The 23,711-nt window shown below is 37.3% G+C and overlaps 1 protein-coding gene across 2 annotated transcripts in view; it reads left to right on the top strand.

Annotated features, from left to right (window-relative positions):
• Positions 1-16,811: 16,811 nt before the first annotated feature.
• Positions 16,812-23,711, top strand: part of ELL2 (elongation factor for RNA polymerase II 2) — a 65,430-nt gene continuing 58,530 nt past the window's right edge. For both annotated transcript variants that reach the window (XM_039340428.1, XM_039340427.1), the window contains exon 1: positions 16,812-17,096. In XM_039340428.1, the coding sequence (XP_039196362.1) occupies positions 16,965-17,096 (132 nt within the window). In that variant the 5' untranslated portion in view covers positions 16,812-16,964. The remainder of the gene's footprint in view (positions 17,097-23,711) is intronic.

Below are 23,711 nucleotides of genomic sequence, written 5' to 3' on the forward strand. Positions count from 1 at the left end.
CTCTTAAATATGTCACAGACTATATTTACATTTAAAAAAATAACGGGCAAGATGAACATGTTTTTCGTAAAACTCACTTTATTATCTTTATTTAAAGAGACATCTAAATGTACACATCAACTCTATGTCACTTCCCAAGGAATAAGTCCTATTTTGCTATTGATCTTTTTTTTTTCAGATTGATGCTTTAAACTAATACATGAACAAGATTAAGATAAATATATTTAAATCATTCTGTATATGCAAGCTTGCATCTCCCCTCCCTTAGTTAAAAAATTGCTAATCCCAAATCTCTCATTTTTCTTTTTAAATCAGAAAAATTAAACATTAGAAAAGTAGCATTTAAAAAATCATATTTTAAAAATGCCATAAATATAAAACATTGAGACTCCTGAGTCAGTTTTGCTTCAAAAGATTTAGAAATACATAGCAGAAACTGCAATAATAGAGTGTATTTGAGCTTTTAATAAAAATAAAAACTTTACACATTTTATATTAATAACTAGTTACCTCAAAATCTTAAGAACTAAGAAATTCAGTAAGATTACACTAGCCAGGAAAATATTTGATTCCCAAACCTGTAGCTGTATCTTAAAGCCACAATACTGTATACTATAAAGAATGCTAAAACACTAGGCAAAATGAAGAAAATGGAAATGTACATACTAAGCTTGATGAATCATTGGAATATCAGCTGTATTTGAATAAACAAAGTAATTTAGTAAACTTTCTGGTTGAATCAGGTCTGCCAATCCCTCCTAATTAACATTAATGGTATCTTTGAGCTATTAAAAACCTCTATAAAATTGCTTTAGGATCTGCTTACAAACTTAGGAAGAACATCATAAACCATATTTCTGCTTTGCATTTTTAAAGAGAATCTCCAGTTTACTACAGAAATACCCAACACAAAACTGTTGCATTCTGTTACATTCTGGTATATATGAAAGACTGCAGGCAGATGTGTATGCAAAATCCCTGTGTGTGTGTGTGTGTGTGTGTGTGTGCGCGCGCATGCATGCATGCATGCACGCATACACCCACAGACATTTTCCTTATAATTATTCAGTACTAACACTGAAAGTCTGAAGCCAGGTTCAGACGTTATGCTAACACATGGATTGCTTATTTATAATTTAGTGCAATATGTAAATACATTGTGTTGAATAATCTTGGCTTAAGGGTTAATATGATGTGTAAACTCAACTAACGCAGCTTATTCAAAAAAGGTTAACCAGGTCCTGTCTTAATATGATATGTAACCTCTATCTAATACTGTACTCTAGCCATATTTATTGGGAATAATTTCTTGGAACCCAGCGGCACTTATTTTTATATAGACTGATTCTCATATCCTACTAAGAGATGGTTTCTTTAACATTGTTTACTGACCACTGTGACACAGAACTACAATGCTAAGAGTCACAGTATCTCCATTACTTTCAAGGGCAGCATTATCCACTCGTTCCAATGGACCAGACATAGCCAGAATTAATAATCTAAAAACATTATCAATTTGTTATGGCCAAAACTACTGTATAAAATATTCCAAGTATGGTCTGACCAAGGCAGAGTAGAATAGAACAATTATTTCCTATCACCAAACCCCATATATCTATTATTTGCACCAATTCTTCAATTTACCCACTGGCTATTTTTAAATATACAACTTCACTAGAACTACAAATTTGTAATTTATCTGTCAGCCTTTAACTATCTCAGCCTCTCTTTTAGACATATTATGCAATTCTTCAAATTATAGTATGGGGAAGGAGAAAGGGAAGTTCATTTTATATATATGTAATTTAATTTTGCATATTTAGTATATGATAAACAAATATATAACATCTTCAAAAATAAAAAGCATTTTGTGAAAATTAAAATGATGTGCCATGTTAGTGTTGAGGCGTCATAGCCTATTCTCAGGACCCCATTCTAAACATCTTCACAATTCTGCTAGTTATCTATTTATCTGCTATTATCTACAATGCAATGAGTAAATGTGTTTAGTCACTGATAAGATTTCCAGTGGCTGAAAATTTTAGAAATCAGAATGAGATAATAAATTTATCAATATTTCAGACTCAATCTGATTTAAATTTGACAACTTCAAAATTGGGATTCAATAAAAGTAAAGTGACCAACTGTCCTCCTTTAAGGAGGACAGTCCTCCTTTTGTGAGTTCTGTCCTCCCTCGAAAAGTGTCCTCCTATATGTCCTCCTTTTCAATATTTGAAGATTAATCTGCAGGGCTTTTTTTCTCATAGAACACTCAGAAAGGCGTTCTGGCACCTTTTTTGATGTTTTTTTCCCAACTTTTGCATGAGCTGTGGTACTCCTATTGGCTTTTGAAAGCCAATAGGAATTGCTGCTGAGCACGCCAAAACACCCAGACGGCAAACTTTGCACATGTAAGTTGTCTGCAGCAAAGGCGAACTGGCAGGAACTTTGCACCCCTCTCTGCTACCCAACTACACCATCTCCTAGTTAATCCCGAAGATACCTGGAGGAGACTGAAGCAGCAATGCCATAGTAACTTTCTCTTGATCTTCAGCCCTGCTAGGGCAATAATGGCTACGGGCGCAAGAGGCAGGGGTGGCAGGGCTACTGTGGGCAGGGGTGTGAGGGGCGGCGGTGGCCGGCTGCCCCCCCGTGCTGTGGGAGCCGTGGGGCCTGCTCTACACGGGGCTGCGCAGGGTGGGAGGTGGTGCTGGCGGGGTGGCTGCAGGCGGGGTATATTGACAGCGGGCTGCTCCCCAGGGCCGGAGCTGGCACAGCTGATGCTTTGGGAGCCGTGGGGCCTGCTCTACACAGCGGGGCAGCAGTGCTGGCAGGGTGGCTGTGAGCGGGGGCACGGCATGTAAGCATAATTACAATATAAAATATTATTGTTACAAATGTTTGTATTATGCATTTATCATATTATAGTGTATTCTGTATTTACGATATTTTTTTCTTCAATTTATTTGTGTCCTCCTTTTCATTGTAAAAAAGTTGGTCACCTTAATAAAAGTCAAATAGGCTTTGCAGTATAGATACAGAAACTGATTTCTGACATGCTTGGTTCTATGAAGCAGGGCCTTTTTAAAAGGGAGGAATAACAAAAGCATCTCTTTCATGCATGAAGGAGGCCACAACTAAAGTATAATTCAATTTTCAGGAATTTAAAATATTTGGTTTTATTTTGCAGGTTTTATTTTGGTGGTGGTTAGTTGTTGGGTAAGGGTTTTTTTTGTTTTTTGTTTACATTCAAGAAAGAAAGTCTAATACATTAAATATGTATTATTTCAGCATTTCTTGAATACTAGGCTACTGATTTCAATGGCCCCCAAATCCCAATATAATGACTTGTATACAGGTAGTCCTCATTTAGCAATTGATCATTTAATGACCATTTAAAGTTATAACAGAGCCCCCAAAAGCTATTTATGAGCCAGTTCCAGAATTCTAATTGCTGTACACAGACACCCCATAGTCATATGACTGCATTTAGGGCACTTGGCAACTGGCTCACCTTTACGGTCGGCTTACTGCACCTAGATGAATACGTTGATTTATTTAATGACCACAGCATTTAATGATCACTGTACTCAATTAATGACTGTGCCACTGACTTAATGACCACTGCAAAAGAAGTAATAAAACTGGTTCTGATCAAGTAGGTGCCTCATCTTGGAGCTGACGTGACTTATGATGAAAATTTCAGTCTCCATATTGGTCATAAATTGAAGAGTACCTATAGAAATAAGAAAGTGGAGAAGAATGAATAAATAAGTATACTGTCCCAGCTCAAGAATTATAAAAATGTGCTGCTACAAAGGACAGAAAATAGAATAAGAATGACTGAGCTTGTGCTCATTGAGATGGTCTTACTCCCTGATAAGATTTCCCAAGACCTTAATCTCAACTTCATATTAGGTAACTGTAATAAAAGATACACACAAAAGAAGGTCTACACTTTATTCAACAACTCCATTTTGTTGGTTCCTTAATACAGTATTTATGAAAACCATCCAAAAACTACGTTACAAGCTTCAATTGCATGAATACCAGCACAGCTGAAGTTTAGACGTCTTAGAAAATATGACAGCAGTTAGACTGTTTTGACAGAACTAATGTAGATATAAGTGGTGACTGCATTTTTTTCTTGGAGAAGAAACAAAATAAATGTTGCTTCAAAGGCCATAGAGATTTTTAAATACAAAAACAGAAGAACAGGTTCCATTTAAGGAACTTATCTCAACATTTGGTAAAAATACATATTTTTAAATAGAATAGAAAACCAAATGTCTCGTTTCAATCTAAATTACCTACATGCTACAGACTGCCTGAAATAAAGCAATTGTAGTTGTGGGTTTTTTAATTGCTTTCTCTCTACTGGGTCAATGATTTTCTGTTGAAATGTAGGGTTATAAGGCACATCTTGTACTAAAAAGAGGAAATACGCATTTATGATGTAGAAGAATACACATTTGTGTAAGACTGCATTCTTTTGCATATTTATCTGGGAGAAAGGGTTCTTGAAAATAGTGGGGCCGATTTCTGAGCAGACATGTATAAGATTTTGCTGTTTCAGCTTAATTGAGCTGTGTACAATTATGTTTTTATAACCTAAGAACAAATTCCACACAGCAAGATAAAATTCAATATAACAAAGGTAATTTTACAACAAATAAACTGCAGACATAAACTGTTCTCATATCGTCTGCCGATTTCATCTCATTTTCTTTGTATTCTCAATCTAGTTCACTAATTAAACTTACTTTAATTTAGAATCAGACCCAAGACTGACAGAATATTTTGACACTCCGGTTCAACCTGGATATTTCTCTTACCTTTGACAGCACATAGATATTTCTCCTACATTTAACAGAACACAAAGACTGTAGCAGCTTACTTTATCGTAAGAGTTAGCTGCTGGATATGATCTAGCAGCAGTTTATCATCTTATTATCATCATGTGGAAATTACTTCATGGAAAGCTTCTTTACCAGCCATCTTTATACTTACTTTGTGTGGATCTGGCACCCAAAGATTCAATGTAAACAATTAACAAAAAAAAAAATCACTAAACCACAGTACTGCACTTTGCTTATCAGGTGAAAAGCTTACATAAAACATATTTAACCTAGCAAATCTAAGCTTTAGAATTGTCTGCTGCCAATGATGTATGTGCATTGTGTGTCACTGACCTTGGGGAAGACTGCTCCCATCCAATTGGTTTCCACTATAGAAGTTCTTTGTTTTCTTTGTCTGACTTTTTGAAGGTTTTCCCTGATCTCTTTTGTAGTCCTTATCACTGTTCTCTCCAAAATGACTTTAACAATACTCCCTTCCAGATGGGAATTCTCTAAATCAGAAGCTAAAATACTTTAGGAAATCCCTTTCCATAGACAAAACACTTTCCAAAGCAGGATTCTAAGCCTTTTGTCTTGTCCTGAACAAAGTATTTCTGATTTGTAATGGAAGAGGGGGAGGAGTGTTGTGTTGAGGTAAATGCAGCCTGTTTTAGTCCCCTAAAGTCAGTAGTCCAGCCACATCCCAAACCAACAAATAAATAAAAGTTGCACAACCAGCCATTAGTGCTTGTTCACTAAACGTTTATTCTCTCAAACTCACAAGGAGTTCAAATTTCAAAAAACTGGACTCACCGCCATACAGTATTGATAGGAATTAAGAAGGTAACAGCAAGAGACATAAATCATAAAGTAATCCAGCATGGAACTCTGCACACTCTGCCTCAAAGATTTAATTTATTATATTGATTTCAATAGATTTTTAACCATGCGTTATTGACGAGAAGATTGCTTTCATCCTTTAGTTTTACAAAAACTTTTTTGAATAGTTCTATGTCTGTATATCTATGTTTGTAATCTTAGTCATATTTGCTTTGGACTAAGCCTTAGAACTTTCTTTTGAACGAAGAAGAATATGAATGCGCTGCAAACATTTTTCTTTTGGCTTTCTCTGAGAGTTTAAGAAAATAATTCCTCCAAAAAGAAAAGCACTGATTATGAAGGAGTCAAAGTGCTCCTCTGAAAGTAGAAGAAATTATCAGGTCAGTCTACACTCTTCCCAAAAGATGCAGTGCTAGACCAAATGGGGTCAAGAAATCTATTTCAGTACAATTCATTTAATTCTCTAAGGGATCTCAATGGCTTTATCCTTTTTTAATATATATATATATATATATATATATATATATATATATATATATATATATATATATATATAGGTTTTTTTGCTAACAAAGAATAAAGAGAGAATGGTATAGCTATTTCGGGTTCCTTTAACCCTCATCAGCCAAACTTACTCTTCTGAGATTCGAACCTGGGCTATCTGCATGTTAGGCAGATGTTATAACCTCTAAGCCACGGGTTCTCTCCCACTTTGTGGGAGATATATATATTTCCAAACTCTTTCCCATACATATACCGTGATATTTATCAGATGTTAACATACATTCTTTTTACATTCATATATAAGATACTTTTAATTAAATGAAATAAATACATACACATGACTTTTGGTGTTGCTCGCTCATTTCCCCTTTCACTGTATCCACACTCCTTCTTCTCTATCTTCTTTCTCCCTTTCTTTTCTTCCCTATTTCCCTCTTCTTTCTCTCCTCTTTCCTTCACCACTCTTCTCCCCTTTCTCCCCACTTCTCCTTTTCTCCTCCAACCTTCCTACTTCCTTCTCCCCTCCTTTACTCTTTTCTCTCTCCTCTCCTTTCTTCCCTCTCATCCCTCTTCAGATACAATTCAGGGGTAATGTCCAAGCAACTCCTCTCTCCAAATTTCCCTATCTGTATTATATACAATAAGATTAATTTTCTCTTACATTAATACTTCTATTTATCTAACCTTCTCGGTATATACTTCTATAAATATTTATACAACCTCCAGTTATTCAATACTGTGTCGCCTGGGTCTCCCTCCTTATCTGCTCCTTCTTCTTCCATCTAAATTGATGTTAACTATCTTTTAACCGTATTCTTTTCAGCCAATCATAAAAAGTTCCCCAGATTTCATAGCAGTCTGACTCTGTCTTATCTTTAATTGTCATTGTTAGTCTATTCATTTCTGCACATTCCAGTATTTTCCCAATCACCTCACCCTCTGGGGGGGGGGGGCTTTCAATGCTTTCCAATTTTGTGCAAACACAATCCTGGCTGAATGGCTTTATCCTACAGCCACCAAGATCCTATAGCTTCAGCACAACAGCAAATTAAATGACCTTAAGCTCCTCAAAAATCACTGGGCTTCAGTTTACTCAAATATGTGTTGGAAGGAGAAAGCCAGATATCTGTTATTTTTGATAGACAGTAAGGCTTTCTTGCTGGCCTGTGTCAAGCTTCAGATTGCTATCATTGGTGCCTTTATAAATATGATATTCTTCCACCATTTTTTTACATTTATCACAGAACCAGAGATATTGTTTTTTAAAAATGCAATTTGTGCTCAAACCTGTTTTTCCTCCTCTCTTGCTATCTTTTCCTTTTGTGTCATGTCTCTTAAATGGTTCAATATTGTTTGATATTGTTTGGATTTGGGATAAATATTTGAAATAAATATTTATTTAAAATAAAGACTCTTCAAAGAGGAGCACACTTAGTATAGATGCTATATGTGAGAGATCTTAAATAGTTGTGCAGCATTACCCATGAAAACATTTTATTTTCATTGCAGATTTCTGACAGTATTTGAATGGTTAAAGGAACAGTGAAGAAGGATTAAAATATATATGTATTAGTTTTACAGCATTAATTATATGGAAAGAAACAATTATGCATTACTTTCAGAATACAACTACTTTGAGTCACCTATTCACTATTGTTTGCATAGCACAAATAATTTTAATCAATGAAAAATTAGAATTTTGCATGTAGTTTATACATAACTGAGTACATATAGGAGAGTATGGTAAAATAAGATATGATAAAAGAAGACAAGATGGTGGTTTTGACTGTTTTTTATGTGCATTGTGCTGCCACAGTAATTTTTTTTTACCGTAACTTTGCAGATATCATTTTTTAAAAATTCTTCAGGCTATGCGGGACAGGAGGGTGTGACAAAACAGAAATTGTCACTATCTTCAGACCCATACTGATCTTGATAACCTTTTTTAGCCATTACCCATTTTCCGTAGCCATATACAAAATTAAGAAAGGAAGCAAAAATAGCCTGAAGTGCAGGAGTAGGAAGGCTAGCTGTATTGAGTGATGTCTAACTTAAAAGGACAGTATTTACCATAGGAAGATTTTTCCTTAAAAAAACTCTTATCAAGTGAAGATATCTACATTCACCTTGCATACCCTGATAAGAACAGAAGCTCTTAAAAACAAAGAGCTTGAATGGGCAAAGGTGCAGATCCTGAAGTCTGGGTGCCTTTACAGATGAGCTAGAATAGTGGTTCTCAACCTGTGGGTCGGGACCCCATTTGGGGTCGAACGACCATTTCACGGGGGTCACCAAACAACGCAGTCCGCCATTTTTTCCCCCTTTTCCTTAGCTGTGCTACTCCCTTTTATTCTATTGGCTTTTGAAAGCCAATAGAATAGACTCTCTTGAATAGAGTCTAATTCTATTGGCTTTCAAAAGGTGGGTGCCTTACCTCCCTTGGACTGGGCCAGCTGGTGGCCCAGCCGGTGGTCGGCCTGCGCCATCTCTGCCGCTTGCCAGCTACGCCTCGGCCGGCGCAGGGGGCAGCACCACGCATGCACAGCGCTCCCGGGCAGGGAAAGTCCTCGACTTACGACCGGTTGGATAGTCCTCGACTTACGACCGGTTGGGGTCGCGGCATTAAAAAAGTTGAGAACCACTGAGCTAGAAGATTACCAATTCTTGGGTGCAGCTGCTTTCCTAGTGCATTTTAACCCCTTTGTGATGGCTACATAAGATTTCTCTCTTTCTCTCTGGCAATATTTCTTCCCTACATCCTATTACTGTACCACCTTGTTTTGTTACCCTTTCTGTTTTCTTCCCTTCCTTTCAGTAGTTACCTCTTAGCACCTTTCCATTCAGATTCTTTTGTGGGGCTGTTTCTCTTAAATGGAAGAAAAAAATTTGTGCATCCATATGTGTGTAAATTTAAACAGATATTTTTATATTATGTACACAGGAACACGCATGCACCCATATAAACACATATTCGCTTGAGGTTATATGCATGCAAAAGAAAATGTTTTATATATGCACAAGAAGAATAATTAATGTTATAAATAAAGGACCTTATTTAAGAGGCAATTAATTTTAATCAAAATTTATTAATACAATTACTATTTTTGTCCTGGTCCTACAGAAGTCATTCAGATGAAACTGGCAACCCTAGGTTGGCAAGATAGGAAAATTGGAGTATTCTACAAGATTTTTGTCTATTTGTTCATTAATTCATTCTGCCTCCTTCTCCTTTTGTGAGATGAGTGGCCTTAAATAGAGTCAGATTCTGATAGAAATATGACACAAATATCTCACCCTCTATTGAAAGCTGAAAAATATCCATACAGATAAATATCAGTTAAATATTTATGGTCAACCAAATATGCTACTGCATAGATAACTATCCTTCTCTCACCATACCATTAAAAAAAGACTTATTTTTAATTCTCTTTTGTGCCTGACAATCCTGTTCAACTGCCCCACTGAGTATTCATCACTTACATATTTTAAAAATGGCAAAATTGGCAGCAATTTCACTATTTGTTTTCCCTCCCGTTTTCAGTTCCTGTTCTAAGTTTGTTTGTTGGAATAGCAATAGCACTTAGACTTATATACTGCTTCACAAGTGTTTTACAGCTCTCTCTAAGCCAGTGGTTCTCAACCTTTTTAATGCTGTGACCCCCAACCGGTCGTAAGTCGAGGACTACTCAACCAGTTGTAAGTCGAGGACTACTCAACTGGTGCAGCACCGTTTGCAGAATGGGACTTTTGGCAGGCTCAGCAGGGCAGAGACAGCCTGGACAATTCCTATTGGCTTTTGAAAGCCAATAGAATTAGACTCTATTCAAGAGAGTCTATTCTATTGGCTTTCAAAAGCCAATAGAATAAAAGGGAGTAGCACAGCTAAGGAAAAGGGGGAAAAAATGGTGGACTGCATTGTTTGGCGACCCCCGTGAAATGGTCGTTCGACCCCAAATGGGGTCCCGACCCACAGGTTGAGAACCACTGCTCTAAGCAGTTTACAGAGTCAGCATATTGTCCCCAAAAATCTGGGTCCTCATTTTATCAACCTCGGAAAGATGGAAGGCTGAGTCAACCATGAGCCAGTGAAACTCAACCTGCTGACTACCAGCAGTCAGCAGAATTGGCCTGTAATATTGCATTCTAACCACTGTGCCACCACAGCTTGTAAATTCAATTAGAGGTTGTTTTTTCCCAAGCGGAAGCCCTGAACACATACTATAAAAAATGAAGGAAATGAATAATGACCAGGTAATTATTACTCAAAATGGCTACCTCTACTGTAACTGCAGTAAAGCTATTTAAACTTCCTCAAGAAGCTAGGGGTGTGTCAATGATTCACAGGCCCTTCCAACTTTATTATATCCAAATATTTTCCACCAGTTCTCCTTCTAGCTTTTATCAGGCCATTAGGAAGATACTTCTGCTGCCATTCCAAAGATAAATAAAATTCTAAAAAGCTCAGAGATATTGTTTGTTAAAGCCATTACTTACTACCTCTACTTCCCATGACCCTTCCTACAAGGAGCACATGACAGGAAGTTTTTCTCCAGTTTTATCTCTGCAACTATCATGCCAGGCATTTTGAGAGCGATTGGCTCAGTACCACATAGGTACTTCAAAAATGGATACAGACAACTACCATGATGAACTGGATGCACAGTACTTAATACAATTGGAATGTATCCCTCTCCTCCTGTTCATTAAATAATGGTAATTTTCTAGTATTTTTACTTAGAAAAATGAGTTCAAAAATGTGGAGGCACCGGGGCTAAAAATCATAGGACCAATGTCAAGTGACATTGAAATAGGCTTCAAATTATCTTTTAAAACTGTACATTAGACGGACTTGATCATAGTCTACTCTAAACCATGGCATATGGAAATGCTGCATTCATACTGCTTTTCATTATGTTTTCAAGGAATAAGTGAAAATGTTTCCCCTCATCTTTATTATATACTTCCAATGGGAGAGAAACTACTATTCCGCGCCAAGCAAAAGCTTGTGGAAAACCTTAGGTAGAAATAAGCAAATTTAAAGTCACACGCGTTTTTCATCCTTATTCCAAATAAAAGTTTTAGACAGAATAAACACATCTCTGTAGACATGCACCTGTTAAAGATCTTTAAATGGTGTTGTTATTTAAATTCATTGGCCATGTTCAATCATTGCCACAAAAACATACGGTTTATTGGACATGCTATTGCAGAGTGAGCCAACTGGAAGAAAACTGTGCAATATACAGGAATTAGAACCACAGTCCATTCTGGTTTTAAATTAAGTACAGGAAGGCACACTTTTTGCTTTCACCAAGAAATCTATTATTGGTAAGTTAAATATGAACTTCTATATGACTTGGCAAGCCACAAGATATTAAGGCAGAAGATAAAATGGATCAGCATTTTTTTAAATGATATTGAACTGTGATTTAAGGACTTTAGCACTATACAGTAGTGGCCAAAATTGTGGAAACCTTTTGGGAAAAGTGTACATTTCAGGTTTGATAGCTAATAACACCACTTTTTTTAGTACAATAAAATTATATATCAATAGAAAGATAATTTAATCAAGAATGTAATGCAATAACTTTTATGAAGATTTTGCTATTAGAATAGCAGTTATAAAGAAGAAAAGTGAAACACGTTGAAAAAATGAGATATATAAAAATTATCACCATGTCATTTAATACTTAGTGGGTAACCTTTAGCATGAATGACTGCTTTACAACGTCTTCCCATGGAATGAACCAATTCCTTTAGTTCTGCAGCTATTATAATGTGAAACCAAGATTGAATGATTGCTTCAATTAACTGGGTTTTATTGCTGGGTCACTTCTGACTAACAGGTTTCTTCAGCCGGCTCCATAGATTTTCAATTGGGTTAAGGTCTGGGCTTTTCCCAGGCCATTCCAGCAGTGGAATATGATTATCTTGAAACTACTTTTTGCACACAGCAGCAACATGACATGGAGCTGAATCCTGTTGGAATATAAATGCTTCATTGTCTTGGAAAAGATCATGTGAGGAAGGCTTCAGTTTGCGCTCAAGTATTTCATTAATGTATTTTTGGCCATTTATATTCCCATTAATCACACAAATTCTGTCCACACCTTTTGACGTCATACAACCCCAGATCGTAACACTGACTGGGTGTTTCACGGTACATGTAATGCAATCAGGATGCAAATCTTCTCCGATTCTTCTTCTTATGTATTTTATGCCATCACTACCAAACAGGGAGATCTTGGTTTCATTACTCCAAATCACACTGTCCCACTGTTCCTCTGTCCAGGTAACATGGGTTTTAGCCCAGTTTAGTCTTTTCAACCTTGTTTGAGAGATAAAAGTGGCTTTTTTCATGGAATTCTAGATTTTAGGCCAAATTCCTGCAGTCGGTGCCAAACAGTCCTTGCACTCAACTTCACATTGCATTGTGCCATTTCATCCTGTATACACCCAGATGATTTTCTTCTGTCATGTAGGCACACTCTCTTAATTATTCTATCATCACTTACTGTTGTGCACCTTTTCCTGCCTTTACTAGTGTGGTTTTGTAGTGACTGAGTCTTCTTATACCTCTTCAAAAACTTAGAAATGCCACCTCTGGTTAAGTTTCCACCAATTTTTCTTCTAATTTCTTTATAACTGTAGCCTTGTTCACTTAATAATATTATTTTACATTACTTTCTGGGCGACCAATCAACTCTTTGCACCATTACTTTAATTTTATTACGTTTTACAAGATCACTAAATGAAAGAACACAAAAAAAACCCCAGCCAACTTGATAGCAATCAAACACACTGACAAATGTCCTCCTGTCAGATTCAATACATGACATCAATAACTGAATCCTATTGTGATCTGATTGGCTCATTGCCAAAACAAGATGATGCCTGATTGGCTCTCTAAAAACACACATGCTCATTGGCTACAATCAGATGAAGGAAAGCTATCTGATATCAACCTAAGCAATTTGTGCTTCCTTTTTCTGGTTATTTGGCTATAACTTTTCATAGAATACAGATAATTGAACAAGCTATGTTGCATTACATTCTTAATTAAATTATCTTTCCACTGATATATAATTTTATGGTACTACTCCCATAAAAGTGGTGTTATTAGCCATCAAACCTCAAATGTACAATTTTCTCAAAACGTTTCCACAATTTTGGCCACTACTGTAGGCTGGAAAGAGTTAATTCTAGTGATCATTTAAACTGTAATTCTAAACACATTATCTGCACAGACCTATTGTTTATTTATTAAATATTTGCTGCTTCCGTATTTTTTATCCAAAATAGATATCTCCATTATAACAAAACAATGAAGAAAACAGAAATGAATAAAAGGAATAAAAAGGAAATATATGCACAGTCTTATTTTCATCAGATACAAAGGAAGAAAATAACGGAGTCTGTCATATCAGAGAGATTGCCCCATACTGGGGCATCATCACAAGTTCACCAAGAAGAATGAGGTTACTTTAGAATAAACAAATTTAGTAATATGAAAGTAATCCACTTACAAACAGAGGGGGGATTGCTCTGTGATGCCTTAATACTTAATATAACCTCCCTCCCCGCCAAAAAAACACACACACATTAAAAAAAGATAAACGCATGCACTGAGGAATAAGGTTGTACTACTGAAAAAACAACCCTGAGAGTGATAAGATAACCTTTATTGTCATTTTTTTTTACTGTGGGCAAAACGGCACCAATCAAAAATGAAATTTAGTTGCCCACTCTCAAAGTGAAACACGGTCATGACACGCCCTAAAAACATACTATATACAACATATGTATAGACCCACACCCCTACATATACCTAACAAATAAATATTAAATACTGTCCATCTTGAATATATAATGGAAGGGGGAAGCTTTAGAGTTTGCAAGGTTAATGCTGTATGGAATGAAACTCTGGCTGAATCTGGATGTTCTGCTTCGGATACCACGAAGCCTCCTTCCAGACGGTAACAAGGAAAAAAGGTCGTAAAGAGGATGTGTAGTGTCCCAGATAATCTTATGGACCCTGCTCAAGCAGCACTTCTGTGCTATGTCCTGGATGGGAGGGAGGGAACTGCCAATGATCTTTTCGGCCATTCTCACTACTCTCTGTACCGCCTTCCTGTCTGAAGCAGTGATGCCTCCAAACCAGACTGTGATGCTGTATGACAGGATGCTCTCGATTGTCCCCCTGTAGAAAGTGATCAGTACAGGGGAAGGAAGATCTGCTTTTCTCTTGCAGCGCAGAAAATGCAGATGCTGCTGTGCCCACTTTACCAGTTTCTCACTGTTGAGCAACCAAACCAGTCTACTCATTAGCTGCACACCTAGGAATTTGATGCTGGTAACCATCTCCACTGGTGACTCATTTATGCACAGAGATGTATGGCTGTGGCTGCCTTTTCTGAAATCAACAATGACTTCTTTGGTTTTTCTGGTATTTAAAACTAGGCTGTTTTCCTTACACTAGTTCACCAACCTCCTCAACCTCCTTGCGGTAAGCTTCCATCTTGTCATCACGAATAAGGCCCACTACTGTTGTATCATCTGCGATCTTCACAATATGGTTGGTGGCAAACCTAGCACAACAGTCATGGGTCAACAGGGTGAACAGCAGCAGACTTAAGATGCAGCCCTGAGGAGAACCTGTGCTCAAGGAAATGGTATTAGAAGTATTTGTTCCAACTCGCACATATTGGGGCCTGTTGGTAAGAAAATCAACAATCCAGTTGCACAAAGGGGTGTTTAAGCCTGGGCCCCGTTTGTCTACTAGATGCTGGGGAATAATTGTGTTAAACACTGAACTGAAGTCGACAAACAACAAATGCACATGAGCATTTCTTTCCTCTAAGTGCTTCAAACTCAGATGGAGAATGGAAGAAATAGCATCCTCTGTAGAGCGATTTGGTTGGTAGGCAAATTAAAGGGGGTCAAATGCTGGCAGGAGGCTAGATACAATAATGTCCTTTATCAGCTTCTCAAAGCATTTCATAATGGTGGATGTCAGTGCAACCGGACAGTAATCATTGAGTCCTGTAATTTTGGACTTTTTTGGCACTGGCAAGATGATGGCTGTCTTAAAACACGATGGGACCACTGCCTGCTGCAATGAGAGATCAAAAATATCTGCGAGAACACAAGCCAGCTCCTCTGTGCATTCCTTGAGGACACATTCAGGAATGTTATCTGGACCTGCTGCTTTCCTAATGTTAACTTTCTGCAATGTTTTCCGGACAGAGGTGACATCAAAACTTAGCACTTGCTCATCAGGATGGGGCACAGCTTTCCTAGCAGGAGTATTATTTGATGCCTCAAATCTACCAAAAAATGAATTCAGTTTCTTTAGGAAGTCTGTGTCCTCCTTGCATCTCGATGGAGTCACCTTGTAATCCATGATGGCCTGGATCCCTTGCCACATTAACCTGGTGTTTGTTGGGTCCTGAAAAAAGTTCTGAATTTTCTGGCAATGGGGGCTTCCTTTGCACCGTTTATGGCACTTTTCAGATTTGCTCTGGCTGTTCTAAGTGCCAGCATTAAAAGCCACATTCCGTGCTTTCAGCATCTTGCGGACCTCATAAGTAAATCACGGTTTTTCATTCGCCCTCACAACAATGCTTTTCAGGACACAGACATCTTCTATACACTTTTGGATATATGCGGACACCGTGGTGGCACTCCTAGTTTAGTCATGGTACTCCTACCTTGCCTCATACCTATTTTCACCCAAGTGAACCATGTACATGAGGGAGCCCTTACTTTTTTGCAGCAAAGAAGAGTTTTATGACACTTTAAGTATACATTATCAATTCACAAAAGTATGCACAATGATACAATTGTTACTTTTCAAGGAGTCACAACGTTTTTTCATTTAGCAAGAATGATTTAGAAAGGGAGGGCTGTGCACATACACCTTGCCTAGTCAGGAGGTCACTCCACATGGAATTCTACACGTGTGTGGCAGGGAATAATGGCACCTGAACTTCAGAAAGAAAAACACACGACGCAGAAGGCACTTTTCAGGGGTTTAATATAGTAGTCCTAATCACATAAGGTGTGCTGCTGCAAAAGATGCAATAAAGGGGAATGCTGCTCTGAAGTTCAATCAGAATAGAGCTGGAAGGGACCTTGGAGGTCTTCTGGTCCAACCTCCTGGTCAAGCAGGAGACCCTATACCGGTACCATTTCAGACAAGTTGACCCCCAATTTAAAATTTTAGAGATCTGCTCTAGGAGGAAGCTAGGCTGCAAAGGTTTTACAACTGATCCCGGCACCGGAGTAGCGAAGGAAACGGGAGCCCACATAACACAGGTCAACTCAGACCAAGCGTACATAATACAGGTGACTCAATCCCAAGCATCAATGATATAAACGTGATCAAATACCGTATGAACTGACGTCGCCAGGAAGCCCCACCTTCCCCCCCCTCGCTGACCTCGTGTAAGACCCTCCGCGCGGAGTCGCAAAGAGTGTTGGGCCTGGCGCCTGCGCGTGGGATGGGTCGTGCGTGCCGCGGCCAGGCTACGGGCCGGGCGCGTGGGGAAAGGGGGCGGCGCTCCTGGGGTGTCGGGGAAGGGTTGGTGAGGCTGCTGCTCGGCTGAGTGGGCGGGGTGCGGCGGCGGTGGTGGCAGCGGCGGCGGCTGCGCGTTGCCTGGTACGTCAGCGGCAGGATGGCTGTTGCTGGCGAAGTGGCTGTAGCGGCAGCAGCAACAGCAGCAACCTCCGGTGGCGGCTTCGCGGCCCCGGCGGTGGCTGTGGGGCGAGAGGTGGCGTAAAATGGCGTCGCTGCGGGAAGGGGGCAGGTATGGCGTGTCCTGCGGCAGAGTCACGCAGGACAATATCACGGTGCTGCATGTCAAACTGACTGAGACCGCCTTTCGAGCACTGGAGAACTACCAGGGGAGCAAGGTGAGGAGAGCCCCGGTTAACCTGGTCTTAACCACCGAAGAAAGCGACGCTTCGCCGCGGTAGGGGGTCGGTGACCCTCGGGGATTTCCCTGGAGTTGTAGAGCAGCGCGGAGAGCGAGGACCCTGTTTTAAAAAATAGAGAACTAACTGATGGGAAGCGGCAGTAACCTTCCTACAGAGGCAAAGGCTTGCCTCCTCCGATGGGGCTGGAGGAAAAGAGGGTTGAGGGAAAGCAACTGCGGGAGCCAATTTCGGTTCTGTTGAAGAGAAGGGTTCCCTTCAGTTTCCTTTTACGGCTGCCGAATACGTCCGAAGCCTTAACTTTTCCTAAAGTCTGTTTCCCTGTTCTTCTAGTTTCCTTGCTTTAAAAAGAAAACTTTTGCGGGATACAAAGTTTCCCCAGCCGCAGCTGCTTTCAGGCCGAAAGACATGAGGGTGACGCTGCCTGGGGTTGATGCCATCTTTAAAAAATGGCATTTACCCAAGAAAGTCGCCTTTCTGGGTGTCGGTGCCAGCTTGTACCTCAGGAGCTGGCCGTGACCAGTGCCGGCTGTTCCCAGATGAAACAGATTCTGCTGAGCTGTCATTTATTTATGGGCTTTGCTATTCTTTTCCCTTTGGCCTATCGCTGCCATTAAATGTGTGTGGGAGAAAATAGGTTGTGGGTACCTTTGGGGACTCGATTTTCTTTTTTTTCTGAAGCGTGCTTGTGGCTGAGTTTTTAAGTGACAGTTGTAACACTGACATTTATTGCACATCATTATAATGCTGTCAGAAATATTAAATCTTACTGCCATCCAGACTCCCTTCCCCCATAGGCTTTTTTCTTGCTCTTTTCCCATCCCCATTAGCAGCTGTGAAAAACTGAAATGGGGCCAAATTGTGCCTCTCATTTGAAGTGGCATTAACAGCTATTCGAATTTTCAGTGCAATATATTTAATTTGAAAAAAGATTACATATTAAGATGCATTAGCTTCATATATGAGTGTCTGGGGACAATTTAAAAAAAATGGAGATGAGATCAACGAAAAGTGACCTGTAGGAACTGTGTTAATCTCCTTTTGCAGAAGTAAGAGGCAGGAGAGCTGCTGATCTCTTTTATTATCTTACTGCAGCTTTCCAGTGGAAACTTGAGCTCTCATTTGTGCTTGTTCAAAGCACATTAGAGTTCCTGTGTGCTACCCTGTGCCCAGTAAGGACTAAGCTCTAATTAACTGGTATTTTAACATGGAATTTCAAATTAAATGTGTTTCCCTTTCTTTTTGCCTAAGTTCCTTTTGTTACTGGCTTTTTTTGAGTGTTCAGAGAAATCTTAAGGGATTGTTGAATTGCAAAGATTCTAAAAAGAAGAGAAGGTGCTGATCAAACTTTCTTCTTTTATTTTTAAATACTCCAGTCATTTTGTAGTATCAGCAGGCTTCTCCCAAAAGGGCTTTTCCTTTAAATCTTCTAAGAGCAATAGATAAGCTGAGAACATAACTAAACCAGACAGAATTTAAATAACAGGTTCTTGACAGATGGCAGACTATTCTCCCATTCTCCGCCCTGTTTTCTTCTAGCTGTTCTTCTTGCAGAAAGATGACTCAGACATGGTTTTCTGAGAATTGACCTCTAAATTGTGCCTTTTCGTATGACTAATAGTTGTTTTTCATAATAAGCAGGGTAAATTTAAAATAGTGAACAAAATAAGCCTCCTTCAATGAATCTGACTCTTCTGTAGTTGTGTGACTCGGTCAACTTTCTTTCCTCATTCAGCAAACTATAGCCATTCTGGGGTATATATGGAATAATTACTTAGTACATCAAGCTCTTTCCCTTGTTAAGCATGAGTGGAAATTATTACTTCTGCCAAATAATCCATACAAATCAACTTCAGATTGGAGCTTTAGCTATAGCATATGTTTGTTGAAGAATTGAAACTGCAGATATTCTTATTTTACCATGAAGCTTGTATTCAAGAACAATGCAGTTTCAGAAAATTCTGCTTGTTGTTAATGTAGCCACCACATTTCCTTCTCTTTATTATTTTGGAACTGGAGCAGTTTAGCTAGATTTCTAAATCAAATATTTAAAGAAGAAAATTGATCCTTAAAATTTACACCATTACAGATATTTTAGTGTCTTCTATTTCACCTAAATGAAATGTATAACATTAAAAGAATTTTCTCCCTCTATCTTAGAAAAAACAGTTAATATTTGTAACAGGAAAATCTAATCTTACTGTATTGCGTATGTGGTTATCTTTAAAATTACTATCACTTCATTTCAGACTGAAAATGATTATCTTCACTTTCTTTTAACATTTCTATAATCAAAGGTATTCTGCATTGTCATACACTTGGAGTTATTTTTTGAAGCAGTTTATGTTATAGAAAATAAAACATTCAGAAAAACTTTTCATATAAAATACCAAATCTACATAAAGATAAAAATTAAATTTTAAACAATATTTTTGAGTCCCATATACAACTTTGTTCTAAAATATATTGTTTTTCTGTTAAACAATCCAGTTTTAATTCTTAAAAATATATCCTAAAGCAGGAAAATAATTTATTTTATCTGAAGCAGTGGCATGGGTTCCACATTCATGACTACATAAAATGTGTGCTAATCTCAGCTTTCTTATATGGAAAAATAATTACATTTGCCATGTACAATTCAAATGATTAATTTAAAAAACTAAGGATGATAGGGAATCTGAAGTATTAGAAATTATACTAAGTGTACAATCTTTTATACATGGGGAACAAACTTAATGATATTTCAATCTAGAACATATTTCTGAGAATGCATATATAAATCTATATTGTAAATACAATATTTATTTCTAATTATATAAACAGATTCCTTAACTAGTTGAAAAACATAAAATGATCCATCTAATTTTGGCTACCTGTCTTATGAAATGGTATTAAAAACTGAATTCTTCAAGATGTGGTTTTCAAAGAACTTGTGATAGAAAGGAACTTGCACATTATTTAAACAGTTATCTATAGAGTTATTAACTAGCTGTTGATAGCTTAAAAATGACCAATAGTCAGATTTAGCCTTGCTTATATTAAAAAGGTAATCTACATTAGCTTTTCCATTGACTGAACTAATTCAGCAGCAAAATTTTCCTAAATCAATAGAATAGGAAGAAATAATTCCAATAATTAAATGTAGGAATAAATATGAACTAATTTTATTTGTTGAATTGCATTTATTATGGCCATCCATTCTAAAAGAATCTTAATTTAATACTATTGTAACCATACATAATACGTATAGCCAGACTCCAATAAATAATTATTTAAAACAATGTAAAAGCTTAACATAAATTCCTTAGTTTAGTAGGCCTTTGTGCCTGTTATTAATATGGCATGTTATACATTAAAGAGATTTAGATGTTAACTGAAAGGGTAACGTTCAAAATAAATACAGCCACCTTTAATATACTTTATAATATGTTATAGCATAAACAACATAGAAACTGCAACTTTCACATTATTTCATAGTAGCTAAGAAATATATGTCATTTTTAAAAACTGTCAAATTTTTAAGCTATATTGAAATGTCATCTCTGCAATGAGTAATAAAATAAACTAATACTAATCCATGACAGTCTGTCTTATATTTTATTTTTTCCTCAATTAAAAAAAAGTTTTAATTTCATTTAAATATAATGATGAGAGTACCTCTATGACCCACTCTTTTTCTGTTGTTAATCTGTGATCAGTCTTGCTGTATTAGTATCTAAGCATACATTAACACTATTCTAATTAGCACTATTCTAAATGTAATCATTCTCTTGAAGATAAGCCTCAAAATAAATGCTGTCAGAATTTGATCAATGTCAAGGTTTTTTATCTTCTTGTCTGATAGTTGTGGTCAATACAAAAATACATATCTGATTTTTTTTACCTTTTATCCTGGCACTGATTAAATTTCTACGTGGATTTCGAGAACCAATTTCAGAATTCTGTTTTTGAGCTAAGATCCCTAAGTAGTTATAGACCAAGCTATGTAAAGAACCACTTACATGTGTAGATCTCTGTATTCGGGTATACAGAACTGTTTTAAATGTCATAGGTGTAAATGTGATAGGCTTATTGGGGGAAGGGAATTACTTCCTTCCACTGACTATATGTGGGATCCTGCATTTTAAAATAAATGGTGAAATTGTCATTAAAGACAATGTGCACATCTTCCAACTTTTCTGATTTTCCAGTGTAGGATTAACTATTCATTTACTGTGCGTCCATTCTTTTATTTGCAACCCTCTATTAATGTTGCTAGCTATGGCAGGAACAAATCTGTGTTTACTTTTGATTTTAAGTTTGTATGCATGTTGTTTCTCTTATCACTAGCTAAGGTAACTTTAGTCACTCTGCTCAATTTCCACATATGGCCATGATCATTATGGCAGAGCTAGTCAGAACACACAAGCTTCCAAGGAACAGGGCAGGTGTTCAATTGCCCCTAGTCAATCTGGCTGGGCCCTAGAAATTAAGGAAGATTGAAGGAAAACATAAATGCCCAGAAGAGGGGGGAAGAGAAGGAATTATTCCCCCTCCCCAGATGAATTAAAATACCTATATTCCCAGGTTTTTTTTTAAATTAATCTCAAGCTCTTCTGGAAGCCACTTTAGCAGACAAAATGTATAATCCTTTACAATAGAAAAGCCTGCTCTATTAATGATTTGACATATACAATCAGAAGAAGGAAGTTCATAGTTAACTTTTTTAAAAACTTCCCTTGTTGAAGTGGTTTGCTGCCTGTGATTCAGAAATCTGGATTTTTGTTTATTAAATAGATTTATATAGATTTGTGATTAGCATTAAATTTTCTGTCTAACAATAACATCTAGGAATAAAGGTAAGAATCTATTATTTATAACTCATGTTCTTAAAAACATTACTTTCTGAGTTTCTAAGGATTTTATAAAAGTATCCTGCAGATAGATCCAAATAGGTTAGCATTATTTTACATACATTGCCAAAAGCTGGATGATGCATGAGAAAATGAGTTAGGGCAGTTCTGCACATAATCTACTGCAATCTACTGCAGTGCTGTTGTCCAGTTTCCTAGTGTTTATGTGATGGAATGTAATCCAGAGTTGCAGGAGGGAGGGGCTCTTTCCCAGTTTGGAATTTCTGGAAAGCAGGAAAAGGGCAAAGATGGCAAATCTCCCCTTCCCCCGGGAGTTCACAGAATATATGTAATAGTTATTGCAGATAGTTGCTCTAGTGTGACAAGAGTTTGTTAATAGCTGAACAATAATAAAGAACTACTCAGAAGTAACTGTACATGTCATTCTTGGTTCTTTGGGCCTGATAGCTTGGGTATATACATCTCTATCTGTGTTCTTAGTTCTCTTCAGTCAATTCCAATTCTCTTTGCTTAAAGTAACAGCTCAATTTTTCAGTTTTTGAGTTGTTTGGACATTTCCATGTACCTTGGTTGGCAAAAATACGGAATTTGTTTGCCGATGCTTTCTTGCCAAGTTTTTTTTCAACTTCCCACTCTAACCTGCATCCTTAGTATTTCCTGATAGCTTCCTGTCCAAATATGAATCAGACCTGACTGAACAGAATTTAATTGGTCAAGAGTAGCCAAGGTCAGCTACTTGTTCCTATCAGCCTGGATTTCTTTTATTTTGCAATATTTTTAGAGTGGTTTAAAACAGCACAATCACTTTAAATATAATAATGAATTGACTGAGCAAAAGTATGTTTGAAAGCTTTGCTTTTCAAAATTAACCTGATTGAAATATCCTTCTGTAAAGGGTTAAAAAGTCCCTCCTTAAAGCTTTGAAATAGTTACTTCAAAAACTGACTGTCAGCACATGGGTGTCCATGGACAGACAACACTTTTGTTGATGCACTGAACAAACTTAGTACTAACTGTAAAAAGGCTATTTGTCTTGAGATTGGGGGCGGTATGCTCTAAATACAGTTCAAAGGGAACAATAACAGGAGCTAGATATTTCTCATTTGATTTTTAAAAAGCTACATTTTATGGGCTTTTGCCTGATCTAGCAAACCAGTTATGTTCTTAATAGCCACAGGACTTAATTGTTAATTTATTAAAATTTGTTGTATAAGCAGCATTTCTTTTTTACATTCAGATTAAAATTGAGTAGAATAAGATTATGTTATAGGTAATACAGGACCTCGTTTGGAGCTACAGAAATGAGGTTTGGAGCTATGTGGAGGCTGTGTGCAGTCACAGGTTGCCCACCCTTGTTTTGATATTCCAGTTCAACTCTCTTTACTGACAGAACTGCAAAAAGTAGTTGGAAGGATACAAATACATTTTATGAAGTTTGTTTTCTATGATAAAGTAGTTAAAGAGTTTTACTAGTTTGCTGTAATTGAAAACCAGCCAAGCCAGATGAGAACACATTTTGGCTCTTATATTCAGCACTAAACTATGATTTAGCATTTTTATATATATATATATATATATATATATATATATATATATATATATATAGAAAGCCCCTACTATCCATTGTTTATCTCTGTCAGTGGTTAAAGTTGCTTGAGTTAAATTCTAGAAATTGGCCTTTTTGTGGGAAGGAGGTAGATAGCTTTGAACAGTGCTTTTTTTGAGAAAAATAAAAATGGTG

Source organism: Crotalus tigris, unplaced genomic scaffold (assembly GCF_016545835.1).
Source record: "Crotalus tigris isolate CLP2741 ecotype Arizona unplaced genomic scaffold, ASM1654583v1 scf7180000017744.3724543626:3957646, whole genome shotgun sequence".
NCBI classification, from domain to species: domain Eukaryota; kingdom Metazoa; phylum Chordata; class Lepidosauria; order Squamata; family Viperidae; genus Crotalus; species Crotalus tigris.